The 17583-nt window shown below is 37.7% G+C and overlaps 1 protein-coding gene across 1 annotated transcript in view; it reads right to left on the bottom strand.

The window, feature by feature from the left end:
- Positions 1-17583, bottom strand: part of FBXL17 (F-box and leucine rich repeat protein 17) — a gene marked incomplete at its 5' end in the record, with an annotated part of 499405 nt that overhangs the window by 311282 nt on the left and 170540 nt on the right. The window contains one exon of the mRNA XM_080803904.1: positions 2623-2753. Within this exon, the coding sequence (XP_080660030.1) occupies positions 2623-2753 (131 nt within the window). The remainder of the gene's footprint in view (positions 1-2622; positions 2754-17583) is intronic.

The following is a 17583-nucleotide window of genomic DNA, read 5'->3' as shown; positions in this document are numbered from 1 at the left end:
GTCATACAGATGGTCTACATTTAATAGGAATACTATGACCTTCCACTAAACAAAAAGATGTTGAAAGGATTAAAAGATAACACATGTAAAGTGCCTATCAATTACCTGGGCAATAAAGGTTACTTTCTTCCCCTCTATCCTTACAAGGCCCACTATTATCTCACTCATTAAGTCTTATGTCACCTCAAGAGAGCATCTTTGAGAACAGGAGGGACTTACTGCCCTAGAGTTTGAGACACAGTACCATGTATTTAGTAGGGGGTTAATAAATGCTCCCTGATTTACTAGAGGATAAGAATAATGAACAAATGTAAAACATGCTAATTGATAGGCTAAATGCATTAGTGCATTCCAGTGCCCTCTATATGAAAGGTGACTAACCCATCTCAGCTAAGTGCTGAAATTATAATTAAGTCTGATGGGAAGTCCTAGATTTATACCAATATAATTACAAATATTACTTAGCTTAGTGATAGAGTATGGCAAGAACAATGAGATGAGTAATTTAGATGATACTGCAAAGTGGGTTTTAATGTTTGAAACTTCTATTACAGTACACAGGATAAGTGCAAGTAGTGTAATTAAAACCTAAAAGAGTCTGATTTTTAAAACTCTACTGCTCAGCCTCATTAAAATGCATGTTTTCTCAATTAATCTAAACTTTTCCATTAAAAACATAAAAATACACTTTCATTCCTTGCAAATAAATCTCTACAGTATATATATTTAGGATCAAATATCAAATAACCATCACAGTTAAGTAGGAAAAAATTATTAAAATAGCAAGAGCTTTGAATACATAGAGCCTGACAAAGGGAAGGAAAGGCAGAGTGAGGGCTGCCCACATTCTCATTTGTAAATACTCACTTATGACTAAGAATTTGAAGAGCTAGAAGATTAGAAATCCCTAACTATCTCTATGTAAATGACATAAACCTAAGCAAAATGTTTATTTCTTAAAAGAAAACCTTCTAATCATATATGGACTGCTTCTTATTTGACCCTGTATTCTTTAGTTACTTATTTTTCTACATGTGTCAAGTACACAGAAAACTGTTGTGTAATAAGAGGCAATCATTTTCATTATCATTTTGTTGAAGAAACAGTTTTTTCCTTTTAATTCAATACATTACTAAGCAGTTAATCTCAATATTAAACTAATGCAAAACACCACAGGATAATGTTTATTTATGTCCTTTATCTTATTAGATGCTATGAAAAATATTAAAAGATTATGTCAAGTTGTCATATAATCGACAGTAGAAGAATGCTGATTATAGAGAATTTTAAATTTTTCAAAATTTTTAGCAGTTCTCTGTAGATTTTGTAGATGTACTTCGTATGACTATTACTCAAAACCAATAAACACCTATGGACTCTGAAAAACAACCTGAGGGTTTTGAAGGGGCGGGGGGTGGGAGGTTGGGGGAACCAGGTGGTGGGTATTAGGGAGGGCACAGATTGCATGGAGCACTGGGTGTGGTGAAAAAGCAATGAATACTGTTACGCTGAAAATAAATAAAAAATTTAATTAAAAAAAAAACAATAAACACCTTTTATAAGTGATGACCATGTGACTAGATTAGAAAGTTTTACTAAGAAAGAGTCAAGTCAAAGGCTATCATATAATCATAAGGGTCATGTGGGGTAAGTTAAGAAAATGTCACTAGAACCTAACCATAATTAGAGAAAATGGAGTCCATTATACTTTCATTTTAAGTATAAAAGGAAATTAAGAAAGGAGGGAGAAAGTATTTTAAATTTAAAGCATCATGTGACACAAACTTAATAAATCATTGCTCCTATTTATGAAAAAGTTTTAAAATCTAAATAGTTTCTAATTTTAGCTAAAATAGTACTTTCTATTTCAAAAGCAAAATATTTTAGGAGCTTGAGTTCAAAAAAACACATTTATCCCTAAAAGTCACTGGGCAAGCATCTTGTCTCATGCCTGTATTTCAGAACCCACCTCCATTAATCAACAGTGATGGAACAGTGCTACTCTGTGCTCATTTTCATTAAAAAGAAGTCTACTCTCAAGGGTTCTTTCATCTTTTTTTCTTTCACGCAATATTTCAAAGAAAAATGGGTACATCACTGTTTATAAGAAGAAAACTACACATTTTACACATTTTTACATTATATGTTAAACTGTCCATCACATGACTTCCATTTCCAAAACAAACTACATTAATACAAAGAACAAAATATCATCCTTTAGAAAGGATCTTAATGCATCATGTTTGAAATAGTTTCTCAGAATCATTTTCCTTGACAAGTGGACAGCAAATCAACCACAAAGTTGCAAAAATATTTAAGTGACAAATAAGCAACATACCTGGATGGGTGGCAAAGAAAAATTTGACAGACTGCTATTGTTATTACTGTTCAGGCAAACATTTGAATCAAAGCACATAAAACCTTGTCAAAAATATGAACAATGGATGGATGAAAAGTATACAGCTAGATGATTTTCAGATCTTAAACGTATCTATTTTAAAAGGCATGGCTACTTTAAATTTTCCTTAAAATTGACATGCCTTATCATAATGATAATTAGTATTTGTCAATGGAACACATATTCCCCTCTGGAAAAGTGTTTATAAGATGTTATAATGTTACCTGTCATTTATGATCCAGTTCAGACAGAGATTGAGAGAGCTAAGATTTTTGCACCTCTTGACAATTTCCATCACGGTTTCATTATCCAGTTCAGTGATATGACGTAGGTCCAAGCTGGAAAGATTTCGTAGCTAATGAAATAAATAAAATGAAAGATGAGAAAGGTAAATGCTACATTCATTCTCAAAAATTATATGGATTACTACAAAGTAGAGTATCACCATATAATATTCAAAATAGATGATAGTCCAAGTAAACTCATTCATATAATATTTTACATACTAAATTGAAAATGAATGCAGACACCTATGGTAAATATATGAATGGCAATAAATATGAAAATCAAACAGATTTTATTTAACAGATTTTTATTTAACAGATGTTTCATGAAAGTCAGAAGTTAGCAACCTCAAAAGTGGGGGAGCTGTTAAACATATTACATTAAGTACCTATGTTTGATAAGATTATGCTAACATTGTTTGAGGGGGAGGAGAAAGATGGTGGAGGAGTAGGAGACTACAATATCATCAGGGCCCAGGAGTTCAGCTAGATAGTTACCAAACCATCCTGAACACCTACAAACTCAACAGGAGATAGAAGAGAAGAAGAGCCGCAATTCTAGGAACAGAAAATAACTACTTTCTGAAAAGTAGGACATGCGGAGAAATGAATCCGAAGCAACGGGAAGATAGACCGTGGGGGAAGGGGCTGGCTCCTGGCAAGTGAAAGAGCAGTGAAGCACAAAACTGGAACTTTTAGAAGTCGGCTCCACTGAGGGTCGTCGCTCCAGAGACTAAGCAGGGGGTGTAGCCCTGGACAGTGTGGTCTCAGGACCCACAGGGACACAAAAGGACCAGGGATGTCTGAGTGTGGCAGAGCTCCCAGGTATCGGAGCAGGGAAACCAACTGCAGAGACAGAGCTGAGGAGTGTGGTCTCAGCTCAGGTTACTACCTTAAACCATGATCCAAGGCACAGTCGGGCCCCTGCTTTATGAGCAGGGACTCCACAAGTGGCAAATCTGGAGAGACCCCACCCTTCCTCCTCCAGGAGGAACAGTGCAGGAGCATGTTGCAGGAATCTGCTGGGTTTGGAGACTCCAAACTTTGGGGACAAGGGCCAGAAATAGAAATGCTCAGTCACAGGCTGGTTTAGCATGAGAGTGTGACCAGAGTTAAGGAAGACAGGAGGGATCAACTGTTTTTCTCTGAGCGTGCACTGAGGAGTGGGACCCTGAGCTCTCAGCTCCTGTGGGCTGGAGATTGGGAGGCTGCCATTTTCATTCCTGTTGTACAAAGGTCAACAGAAAGCATTCAGAGAACAAAAGCTCCCAAAGACCAAAACCGAGCAGATTACGTAGCTTTGACCCTGGAAAGGGCAGTGCAATTCTGCCTCAGTCATGACATTTGAGAATCACTGCAACAGACCCCTCCCTGAGAAGATCAGCAAGAACATCCAGCCAAGACCAAGATCACTAATCAATGAGAACTGCAGAACTCCAGAGCTAGGGGAAAGCAACACAGAGAATTCATGGCTTTTTTCCCATGACTCTTCAGTAATTCAAAGTTAAATTTTTAAATTTTACTTTTTTCTTATTCTATTTTTTAAATTTTTCCTTTTTCCTATTTTAACAGTTTTTAACTATTCAATTTTATCAATACCTTTTTAAAAATCTTTTAAAATTTTCATTGTTATAGTCCTATTTTATCCCTTCATTGTATTTAACCTTATTTTTTGTGTACATATAGGTTTTTTTTCTTTAAAATTTTGAGATACAATTTCTTCTAATAGATCAAAATATACTCTAAATTTAGTGCATGGCTTTGTTCTAGTCTCCAGGCTGATCACATTCTTTCCTCTTTTTTTTTCTTTCTTCAACCAACTTCTTATCTTATCAATTCCTCTTTTAGAATCTTTCTTAATTTTCATCTTTACAGTCATATTCCATCCCTTAATCAGGTTTACCTTTATTTTTGTATACATATAACTTTTTCTTTTTTTAAAGTTTTGGGAGGTAGTTTCTTCTAACAGACCAAAATACACCCAAAATCAAGTGTGGTGCATGGCTCTCTTCTATTCACCAGTCTAATACATATATATATATCCATATATTTTTCTTTTCTTTTCTTCACCCTTTCTTCTCCCCCCAGTTTCGGGTCTCTTCTGATTTGGTTAGTGTATATTTCTCTGGGGTTGTTTCTACCCTTTTAGTATTTTGTTCTTTCACTCATCTGTCCTTATCAGGATAAGATGACAGGCGGAAAAACTCAACACAAAAAGAACAAGAGGCAGTACCGTTGCCTGGGGACCTAATCAACAAGGACATTAGTAATATGTCAGAACTAGAGTTCAGAATGACAATTATCAAGGTACTAACTAGGCTTGAAAAAATCATGGAAGATATTAGAGAATCCCTTTCTGGAGAAATAAAATCCCTTTCTGGAGGAATAAAAGAACTGAAATCTAACCAAGTTGAAATCAAAAAAGCTATTAATGAGGTACAATCAAAAATGGAGGCTCTTACTGCTAGGATAAAGGAGGCAGAAGAGAATTAATTATGATTAATTCATGATCATAATTAATGATAATCTCCAAATCTCTAAATGATGGAGAATAAAGAAGCTGAGCAAAAGAGAGACAAACAACTACGGGACCATGAGGGGAGAATTCAAGAGATAAGTGATACTAAAAGACAAAACAATATTAGAATAATCAGGATCCCAGAAGAAGAAGAAAGAAAGATAGGGACAGAAGATATATTGGAGCAAATTATAGTAGAGAATTTCCCTCATATGGCAAAGGGAACAACCATCAAAATCCAGGAGGCACAGAGAACCCCCCCCCCAATCAATAAAAATAGGTCCATACCCTGTTATCTAATAGTAAAACTTACAACTCTTAGTGACAAAGAGAAAATCCTGAAAGCAGCTTGGACAAGAGGTCTGTAACATACAATGGTAGAAATAGTAGGTTGGTACCAGATCTATACAGAGACCTGGCAGGACAGAAAGGACTGGAATGATATATTCAGAGCACTAAATGAGAAAAATATGCAGCCAAGAATACTATATCCAGTTAGGCTGTCACTGAAAATAGAAGGCGAGATAAAAAGCTTCTAGGACAAACAAAAATTAAAAGAATTTGCAACCAACAAACCAACCCTATAGGAAATATTGAAAGGGGTCCTCTAAGCAAAGAGAGAGCCTAAAAGTAACAGACCAGAAAGGAACAGAAACAATATACAGTAACAGTCATCTTACAGGCAATACAATGGCACCAAATTCATATCTTTCAATAGTTATCCTGAATGTAAATGGGCTAAATGCCCCAGTCAAAAGACACAGGGTATCAGAATGGATAAAAAGACAAGACCCATCCATACACTGTCTACAAAAAACTCATTTTAGACCCAAAGACACCTCCAGAATGAGAGTGAGGAGGTGGAAAACAATTCACCATGCTAATGGGCATCAAAAGAAAGCTGGGTGGCAATCCTTATATCTGATAAATTGGGTTTTAAGCCAAAGACTATAATAAGAGATGAGAAAGGACACTATATCATACTTAAAGGGTCTGTCCAACAAGAAGAGCTAACAATTTTAAATAACTATGCCCCTAACATGGGAGCACCCAGTTATATAAACCAATTAATAACAAAATCAAAGAAACACATAAACAATAATACGATAATAGTAGGGGACTTTTAACACCCCTCCTTACTGAAATGGACAGATCATCCAAGCAAAAGATCAACAAGGAAATATAGGCTTTAAATGACACACTGGACCCCATGAACATCACAGATATATTCAGAACATTCCACCCCAAAGCAACAGAATACATATTCTTCTCTAGTGCACAGGGAACATTCTCAAGAATAGGTCACATCCTAGGTCACATATCAGGTCTCAACTGCTACCAAAAGACTGGGATCATCCCTGCATATCTTCAGACCACAATGCTCTGAAACTAAAACTCGATCACAGAGGAAAGTTGGAAAGAACTCAAATACATGGAGGCTAAAGAGCATCCTACTAAAGAATGAATGGGTCACCCAGGAAATTAAAGAAGCATTGAAAAAAATTGCATGGAAACAAATGAAAATGAAAACACAACTGTTCAAAATCTTTGGGACAAAGCAAAGGCAATCCTGAGAGGAAGGTATATAGCAATATAAGCCTTTCTCAAGAAACAAGAAAAGGCTCAAGTACACAACCTAACCCTACACCTAAAGGAGCTGGAGAAAGAACAGCAAAGAAAGCCTAAACCCAGTAGGAGAAGAGAAATAATAAAGATCAGAGCAGAAATCAATGAAATAGAAACCAAAAGAACAGTAGAACAGATCAATGAAACTAGGAGCTGGTTCTTTGAAAGAATTAATAAGACTGATAATGATAAACCCCTGGCCAGACTTACCAAAAAGAAAAGAGACGGGACCCAAATTAATAAAATCAGGAATGAAAGAGGAGAGATCACAACCAACACCAAAGAAATACAAACAATTATAAAAACATTATGAGCAACTATATGCCAGCAAATTTGACAATATGGAAGAAATGGATGCATTTCTGGAGACATATAAACAACCAATACTAAACCATGAAGAAATAGAAAGCCTGAACAGACCCAGAACCAGTAAGAAGATTGAGGCAGTCATCAAAAATCTCCCAACAAACAAGAACTCAAGGCCAGATGGCTTCCCAGGGGAATTCTACCAAACATTTAAAGAAGAATCAGTTCCTATTCTCCTGAAACTGTTTCAAAAAATAGAAATGGAAGGGAAACTTCCAAACTCATTTGATGAGGCCAGCATTACCTTGATCCCAAAACCAGACAGAGACTCCATCAAAAAAGGAGAATTACAGACCAATATCCTTGATAAACACAGATGCAAAAATTCTCACCAAAATACTAGCCAATAAGATCCAACAGTACATTAAAAAGATTATTCACCACAAGCAAGTGGGATTTATTCCTGGGCTTCAAGGTTGGTTCAACATCCATAAATCAATCAATGTGATACAACACATTAATAAAAGAAAGAACAGGAACCATATGATACTCTCAATAGATGCTGAAAAAGCATTTGACAAAGTACAGCATCCTTTCTTAATTAAAATTCCTCACAGTGTAGTGATAGAGGGAACATACCTCAATACCATAAAAGCCATCTGTGAAAAGCCCAAAGCAAATATCATTCTCAATGGGGGAAAACTGAGAGCTTTTCCCCTAATGTCAGGAACATGGCAGAGATGTCCACTATCACTGCTGCTATTCAACATAGTACTAGAAGTCCTAGCCTCAGCAATCAGACAACAAAAAGAAATAAAAGACATTCGAATCGGCAAAGAAGAAGTCAAACTCTCACTCTTTGCAGATGATATGATACTTCATGTGGAAAACCCAAAAGACTCCACTCCAAAACTGCTAGAACTCATACAAGATGTAACATCAATGCACAGAAATCAGTTTCATATCTATACACCCATAGCAAGACAGAAGAAAGAGAAATAAAGGAGTCGATCCCATTTACAATTGCACCCAAAACCATAAGATACATAGGAATAAACCTAACCAAAGAGATAAAGAATCTGTATTCAGAAAACTATAAAGTACTCATGAAAGAAACTGAGGAAGACACAAAGAAATGGAAAAACATTCCATGCTCATGGATTGGAAGAACAAATATTGTGAAAATGTCTATGCTACCTAAAGCAATGTACACATTTAATGCAGTCCCTATCAAAATACCATCAATTTTTTTCACAGAGCTAGAACAAATAATCCTAAATTTATATGGAACCAGAAAAGACCCCAAATAGCCAGAGGAATGTTGAAAAAGAAAACCAAAGTTGGTGGCATCACAATTCCAGACTTCAAGCTCTATTACAAAGCTGTCATCATCAAGATAGTATGGTACTGGCACAAAAATAGACACATAGATCAATGGAACAGAATAGAGAGCCCAGAAATGGACCCTCAGCTCTATGGTTAACTAATCTTCAACAAAGTAGGAAAGAATGTCCAATGGAAAAAAGACAGTCTCTTAAACAAATGGTGCTGGGAAAATTGGACAACCACATGCAGAAGAATGAAACTGGACCATTTCCTTACACCACACACAAAAACAGACTCAAAATGGTTGAAAGACCTCAATGTGAAACAGAAATCCATCAAAATCCTTGAGGAGAACACAGGCAGCAACCTCTTCGACCACAGCCTAGCAACTTCCTTCCTACAAACATCGCCAAAGGCAAGGAAAGCAAGGGAAAACACGAACTATTGGGACTTCACCAAGAGCAAAAGCTTTTGCACAGCAAAGGAAAGAGTAAACAAAACCAAAAGACTACAGACAGAATGGGAGAAGATATTTGCAAATGACACATCAGATAAAAGGCTAGAATCCAAAATCTATAAAGAACTTATCAAACTCAACACCTAAAGAATAAATAATTCAATCAACAAATGGGCAGAAGACATGAACAGATATTTCTGCAAAGAAGACATCCAGATGGCCAACAGACACATTAAAAAGTGCTCAACATCGCTCGGCATTAGGGAAATACAAACCAAAACCACAGTGAGATAACACCTCACACCAGTCAGAATGGCTAAAATTAACAAGTGGGAAACGACAGATGTTGGCAAGGATGCAGAGAAAGGTGAACACTCTTACACTGTTGCTGGGAATGCAAGATCGTGAAGCCACTGTGGAAAACAGTATGGAGGTTCCTCAAAAAGTTGAAAATAGAGCTACCCTATGACCCAAGAACTGCACTACTGGGTATTTACCCTAGAGATACAAATGTAGTGATCCGAAGTGCACCCGAATGTTTATAGCAGCAATGTCCACAATAGCCAAACTATGGAAAGAACCCAAATGTCCATCAACAGATGAATGGATAAAGAAGATGTGGTATATATATACAATAGAATACTATACAGCCATCAAAGAAATGCAATCTTGCCATTTGCAATGATGTGGATGGAACTAGAGGGTATTATGCTGAGCAAAATAAGTCAGTCAGAGAAAGAGAATTATATGGTCTCTCTGATATGAGGAATTAGAGAGGCAGGGTGGGGGGCTGTGAGGGGTAGGGAGGGAAAAAATGAAACAACATGGGTGGGATCGGGAGGGAGACAAACCATAAGAGACTCTTAATCTCACAAAACAAACTGAGGGTTGCTGGGGGGTGGAGGGCGTAGGGATAGTGTGGCTGGGTTATGGAGGGAGGGTGTGTGCTATGGTGAGTGCTGTCAAGTGTGTAAGCCTGATGATTCACAGACCTATACCCCTGGGGCAAATAATACATTATACGTTAATAAAAAAAAAAAATTCAGGACGCCTGGGTGGCTCAGTTGGTTAAGCAGCTGCCTTCAGCTCAGGTCATGATCCCAGGGTCCTGGGATCGAGTCCCTCATCAGGCTCCTTGCTCAGCAGGGAGCCTGCTTCTCCCTCTGTCTCTGCCTTCCTCTCTGTCTGCCTGTGCTCACTCTCTCTGACAAATTAAAAAAAAAAATTTCACTGGTAGTCTTGAGTTATACAAATCACAGAGGATCTGAATAAACAAAGACTTACAACCAAGATTTCCTGAATGCTTCACTCCAATTTTTAAACATTTAGTAAGGTATTTTAAAAGAAACCCAAGTCAGAATGTAGACTGAGCCTCATGGTGGGTATTATGGAGGGCACATATTGCATGGAGCACTGGGTGTGGTGCATAAACAAAGAACTGAAAAAAAATTTTTTAATTTAATTAAAAAAAGAATGTAGACTGTAGATAATCAACTTTCTGGTTAATTCTTCTTTTATTGAGAAAAAATATTACTTATAACCAATTCAGGTTAAAGACTAAAATTAGTCAATGACTGGTATGGCCATGTATGTACTTAAGTACAAAATGAGACACTAAAATGTTACCTAGGAAACACAGTCTTGAAGGATTATAAAAAGACCTCAAATGACTTCCAAGTTCTCTTAAGACTGTGGAAAAGTCAGGGGGCCTGGGTGGCTCAGTGGGTTAAGCCTCTGCCTTCGGCTCAGGTCATGATCTCATCAGGGTCATGGGATCGAGCCCCCCATCGGGCTCTTTGCTCATCAGGGAGCCGGCTTCCCCTCTCTCTCTCTGCCTGCCTCTGTGCCTACTTGGGATCTCTTTCTGTCAAATAAATAAAATCTTTTAAAAAAGAAAAAAAAAGACTCTGGGAAAGTAAAAAATTAAACAAAATCCTCAATTGTGCAGACTGACTATGGTGGATGAACCAACATAAGAGGACTCACAGGACCTTGGCAAAGGCAGCAGGGATGTTCCACCATTTCAGGCTAACAAGGATAACTTACTTAGGTGAAGCTAGTTGGAGGTAATAATTCTTAAGAAGAGTGAAAACTTCTGCATAGTTAAACATGTTCAAATGCCAACCAGTCCTAAAATTACTTTTTGCCAGCCCTGCAGATGCTGGTTTTATTGGGATTGGGTTTTGAAGCAATCAGTTGTGACCTGCAGGGAGTAAAGTCAAGGGTTAAAACAGGCTGCCTTGCTGATGACAGGGTTACTGGGCCTGTAGATCAGCACCACACACTTATCTGCCAAATACCTGTCAGCTGCCAAGATAGAGATCATAGGAGAGAGCAGAGGCACAGGGAGAAAGAAGGGTCCGAGAAAGGCAGTTTCTCTTGGGGAGAGTCTCTTATTAAGGACAGGGAGTGAGACACAAGTAATAAAGGAAGGGAGTTGTAGCACAGGTCTTGTATGGGAAAAATAGGAAAAAAGTGAAGAAATTAAGACTGCTGGGAACAGAAAAGAAAGGAGCAAAGAGGGAATTTCTGTCCCTGAGCACAGGACGGCTTCTCCACCTTGACAGGGTCTGATATCTACATTTAGAGTACCTGGTTTGACAACGGAGAGAATGAAGGGCACCCCTTCAACTCGTCACCTCAGTCTGAACCTCAGCTTTATTAAAGCTTGCGCTCAAGTACAGAAATGGTAATAAGAGCTAGATAAGCCAAATTTAGGACACTGGGCAAAACTTTCTCAGCACCTCATAGAACCAAGAACCCCAGGGTAGAACTGAGAGCTTTTAAACAGCCTGAGATCACGGCACAGACAATAAAAATTTCTAATTCTAACCATGAAAAAAGGACCCCAGGGTCTTGGATGCTGTCACATCCACAGTAGCTACTATGTTAATTTTCTGACACCTTCTCTATGTATTCCTTCCAACCACTGCCTTCTTAATCACACTGGGCTGCTGTCTCTTTGCATTATTTCCAAACCCAGGGTCTGTTTCACTCTGCCATTCTCCTACTGGATCTGACATCTTTTGCCATTTTATTCACATCCTATTTTGCTTTCTAGCACACTTTACTGCACTGCTTCTCAGAGCTGTCCCTTCTAACTCTGCCTTGGCACATTACCAGCCAGATTAATCTTCCTTAAATAACTTTGACCATGTCTCTCACCTTCTCTGAAACTTTTAGGCAACAAAAATATTTCAACTGCAAAAAAAGAATCCCAGAACTTGCCTATCAAAGCCCTTCACTGTCTACCACTGCCATTTCCTGAAATCTGTTCAGCTAGCTGAAATCTCTTTCCCCAAATTTTGAGAGGTTTTTCTCAGTGTACTCAAAGAGCTGTGCTCATTACTTTAAAAACTGGTCTCACTTCACTCTTTTTACTCAGATAACTTGGAAGTGTGTTTTCTTCTCTCCCTGCCATTTATTCAACTGCCTGCTTCCTACTCCATCTTCTCCACAAAGCCTTCTCGATTACTTTGGAGAGAGGGAAAATTTAGTGAGTCTTGGAAATACAATATACTTGCCTAACACAAAATTATTAACCAGACAGTCCCCAAAGTATCCACGCCTTTTAGACAGGATTCATTAATTGGCAGCAACTGCCAAAGGATCAGGAGAACAACCTTCCCTTCTTGCTGCAAGTATGTGGATGTCCCCTTTGTCAACTCCTTCACCTTCCCCTTCCTGTCCCCTCCCCCTCCCCAACCAGCCCTTCCCATGCTGTGCTATTCAGGACCAAGCTCTTATCCCAAACACTTGACATCCAACCTTAATACTTGAGCTGGTCCGAATCTAGATGTGAATTTTCATTCATTCAACCACACTTACTTAAACGTCTCCTAAGCACCTGACTCTAACTTGACTATACATTAGAATCATGTGGGGAACTTTTTTAAAAATACTGATAAACGGGCCCCAACCTTAGGACATTCTGATTCATTGGCTTGGGGTAAGGCCAGTTGTTAAGTATTTCCAAAAAAGTTACCCAGCTGATCCCAGACTAAATTGGGAACTTCTCTAATGTACAGCTACTGGTATTTAAACCCTAAAAGTGTAAAAATAATTTGTAAAGCTCAGCCTTTTCCATCACTCAAAAAAGAATGCAGAAGACATTATTCATATGATCAATAACTACTTACTGGGCACCTATTATGTACCAGAGGCTATTCTAGCTGTTAAAAATACAGCAGTGAATGAAACAGACAAAACCCCCTGTCCATGGGGTGCTTATACTCCTAGTTGGAAACAGGTGAGGGGAACAATAAATAAAATACATAAACAAATTATACAGTATGTTAAAAGTGCTAAGGACTACAGAGAAAAAATAAAGCAAGGCAAGACAGATGGAAAACAGTGGAGAGAAGGCAGATGGGATGCAATTTAAATAGGCAGAAAGGGGCACTTGTGTGGCTCAGTCAGTGAAGCATCTGCCTTCGGCTCAGCTTATGATCTCAGGGTCCTGGGATCGAGGCCCACGTCAGGCTCCCTGCTCAGTAGGAAGACTGCTTCTCCCTCTGTCTGCTTCTCCCTCTGGCTTATGGCCATGCTCTCGCACTCGCTCGCGCTCTCTCTCTCTCTCTCTCGCTTATGCACTCTCTCCCTCTCTCAAGTAAATAAATAATATCTTTTTAAAAATGAATAGGGAGTCAAGGATGATCTCATTGAATAGATGATCACAGAGCACAGATCTGAAGGAGGTGAGGGAGCACAAAAAAAAAATGGGGATGTCTGGGGCAAGACTTAGTGAAAAGGCCCTGGGATGGGAATAGGCGGAGCACTTTGGAGGATTAGTGAGGAGTCAGAGGTGCTGTGGCAGAGTGAACAGAAAGAAAACTAATAGGAGACGTAGCCAAAGAGGTGAGTGAAGAAGGACAGACTATATGAAACCTTGTAGGACAAAGTAAGGATTTTATCTTTTGCTCTGAGGAATTTGGGAAAGCACTGGACGGGTCTGTGTAGGAGTATAACATAATCTAACATATTTTTTAAAGATCCTCTAGCTTCTGTGTGAGTCTAGAATGGGAGCAAAGGTGGAAACAGAGAGAAGCTACGCTGAATTAATCCAGTCAATCAATATCGGTGACTTGGACCACAGTGATAGCAGCAGGAGGTGGTATGAAGATCCAATTTTGGATATATTTTAAAGTAGAATCAACAATATTTTTAACAAATATATCATGGAGCATGAAAGAAAAAAAAGAATCAAGGGTGATGATAAGGTTTTCAGTTTGAACTCCTGGAAGGTACTATTCCAATGACCAACATGGTCTGGTAGCAGGTAGGAAAAGAGCTTGGTTTTGAATATTTTATGTCTGCAATGCCCATTAGATAGCCAAGAAAAGATGTCAAGTAAACTTGGAAGTCATCAGCACACAAATGGCATTTATACTTCTAAATTCAACATATAAAAGTATTAATTGTATATAAATATGCTAAATCCTTTTTATATATAAATTATATATACTTATATTCAATTATATATTTTATAAATACAAAATATAAATTTGTAAAAATATTTAATTATTTATAAATTATATAATTTACTTATAAATTATATATAAATATGTTAAATTCTTTAGGTACAATGATAACAGCCTTCTAATTTGTGGTGAGTAAATAAAATAAAATAATTAACTGATTAAATTAAAAGGCAGTCAAACATACCTATAGTAATAAAATATAATGACATAGTGAGCTAGTCTGATTCTAAAAAGATTTAAAAATGCATCAACAGCAATAGTATCCTGAGCCACTTGCGGCAGTTACAGGCTGGCTTCATTCCCTATCAAAGCATAATTCAGCCTTAATGGCTCCCATAATGGCTCTGTACAACTGCCTGGGATGCCCACAGTCAGAATAAGGGGCTGCCCTCTGTACACCCACTGTTGTTGCTTGTTCTCCTACCACAGCCTAGAAAAACATCAGTTAGAGACTGTTCTTCCCACTAGAGTCAAAAGCAAGCTACTAGAGGTCAGGTTCATGGCTATTCACCTTTGTGTCACTAGTACCTAACACAGTCCTAGGTGTATCACTCATTTATTAACTGCTTATTGCTGAATGAGCAAATTTGAAATCAGGACCAAAACTTTAAAGATAACTTCACTGATTTAAGTTTCCAGAGATCAGGTGTCTGTCCCTCTAAGCATATCAAATGCAGGATCTATAGTTCTAAAACTCCATGTTTTTAAAAGTGATATATTTGAACATAGATTTCACAATATGTGAGGATTAAATAATAAAAAACAATGGTCTCATTCCACACAATTAAAGGTCATTTTAGAACAAGAAGCATAATCAGTTCACTATTTATATGTTGGTTTTTAAAATAAAGAACAATTTTTTTAAAAGCGTCTATAAATTGTCAGCATTTTGATGTCTGTGGCAAGAATTCTGAATAGTTCACCAAAATTTTAATCACTGTCTTCTGCAGCAGAAATGTGAATTTGTTAATTGGATTTCTGCGTGTTAGTGTACCAATTCAGGATGGATGCTCCGTGCCTCCTCTCTCACTCTGGCAGGCAGCAGTCTCTAATTGACTTCTTCCCAGGACTTTCCTTTCCACCAAATCCCTTCCTTTTTTCCACTAAGACTTTGGGAGCACTGAACAAACTACAAACAGCACTTAAAGTTAGCAGCACGAAGTAGTGCTGTCACTTTTTTACCCAGCAGAAGCTAAGAGACAGAACTTCTCCTCAATTAAAAAAATAAAATGTTCACACTGTTTCACTTAAATAAGAAAAAAAATCAAAGCTTAAATAAAATAAGGGCAAATTAAGTCAAATGTGAATGCAAGCCTGAAGAGATTATTTCATCTCATTGGACTGGCTGTGTAATTCTCTTTCATTTCCTCATACCAAGGTCAGAGATCTGTTATAAAAAAAGATAGCTCATGGAATTCTGAACCGATTTCAGAAACCAGCATCATATAGCACACTTCAGTGCATCAAAAGTTTTGGAAGTGCATTCCAAATAAAAGTTTCGCAACCTAATTTTTTAAAGTTGTAAAATAAATGAAACTTAACCCAGGACAAACTGAACATTAGCACAGGGCAAAAGCTTATCATATCCAAGCCAAGTGACCTGTACACTGACCTCTTGATCATATACTATGAAGGCAAAAATACCACATTATTCCATTCTTCATTTTTAATTGTGTGCAGCTGGATTACAAAGAAAAGACATTCATGCTTTTTAATTAAAAATATTCTGACTTGGGGCACCTGGGTGGCTCAGTGGGTTAAAGCCTCTGCCTTCGGCTCGGGTCATGATCCCAGGGTCCTGGGATAGAGCCCCGCATCGGGCTGTCTGCTCAGCAGGGAGCCTGCTTCCTCCTCTCTCTGCCTGTCTCTCTGCCTACTTGTGATCTCTGTCTGTCAAATAAATAAATAAATAAAAATCTTTACAAAAAATATTCTGACATATTTTTATTTTCTGGAGTTCCAGAATTATTACAGAAATGTTGTACCTACTCTCTAAAATAAAATATCTATTTTTTTTCTTTCTTCCTGGTTTAGAATACGCAACTGGGACTCACCTTCACACTGAAAATCTCTTAGCCTGCCTTACACTCTCATGTCTAGGCCTCAGCTAAAAGCCACAGCTCAGAGTAAAAAAGTGCCTAAACCTTAATTTCAGAAATGATTCTTCCTATTCTGTGACCAGGTACTGTTTCAGGGAGTGTGAACCAAAAACCCTGGAGCACAGAATAACCACCAGCTGAGCCACTTCCCATCTTTGGGCCTTCCATACCACTGGAAAAAGATTTCCTGACACACGAGGAACACCATGCAGCCTCTGTCAATAGGTACCTGCAGCTTCTCTCTCTGGTTTGCCCCATAGGTCTGGAGCACCCTGAGTCACCAAGGAGGAAAAGGCTAACCTAGGCACCCATCAGCAGCTTTCTCTCCTCTCAACCTCTAAGTCATTTTTATGAGAAGCAATATTCCAAAACATATACATAACTCTTCTTCCTACTGTCCTCCTTCTAGTCCCCAAATAAAACCCCAAATATTCCTTCTAGTTGGAAGACACATCTGATACTAACAATCTAAAAATTAATCAATCACTACTAGTGAGAAAGGAGTAAACAGAATCCAACCTAAATCAAGATATAAGATTGGGAAAAGTACTATTTCTTCATTTCTGGCATTGTACTTGATTTAATTGTTCATGGCATTATCCAAGTGCCCCAACCACCTATGATAATGAAAGAATGAACACTTTTCCAGATAAGAAAAATCTCAGAAGACTCGAACTTTTTAAAGGGCATGTAGGATGTATACTCAAAATCCAAGTCAGGAACTCTCCAAACACTAAATCAGATTTCAATTGTTTTATCTTTGTTCTGTAAGAACCACTCCAAGAAGCAACAGCATTTGGTTTAAAATATATTTAAATTTGGAATTGGTAAGTTTTAGTTCCTGACTCTGCTAATCACACTCAAGAGTTAAAAGTGAATGATCTAAATTCTAGGTTATTATCTATGCTACAGGCAGTTTATCAGTTATCAATAAGAAATGGTAATCAGAAAGAAGCCTTTAGGAAATTTTCTCTGATACTAAATAATGTAGATCATGAAATCACATTATCATTAAAACAGATAATACAAATTTTTCCAAAATAAACTGCAAAAATCTTGCAACTTTGATTTATACACTGAAGTACTACT

The sequence above is a fragment of the Martes martes genome, assembly GCF_963455335.1.
Source record: "Martes martes genome assembly, chromosome: 5".
In the NCBI taxonomy this organism is placed as follows: Eukaryota; Metazoa; Chordata; class Mammalia; order Carnivora; family Mustelidae; genus Martes; species Martes martes.
The sequence above is the reverse complement of the archived record's forward strand: the minus strand, read 5'-3'. Positions and strand labels throughout refer to the sequence as shown.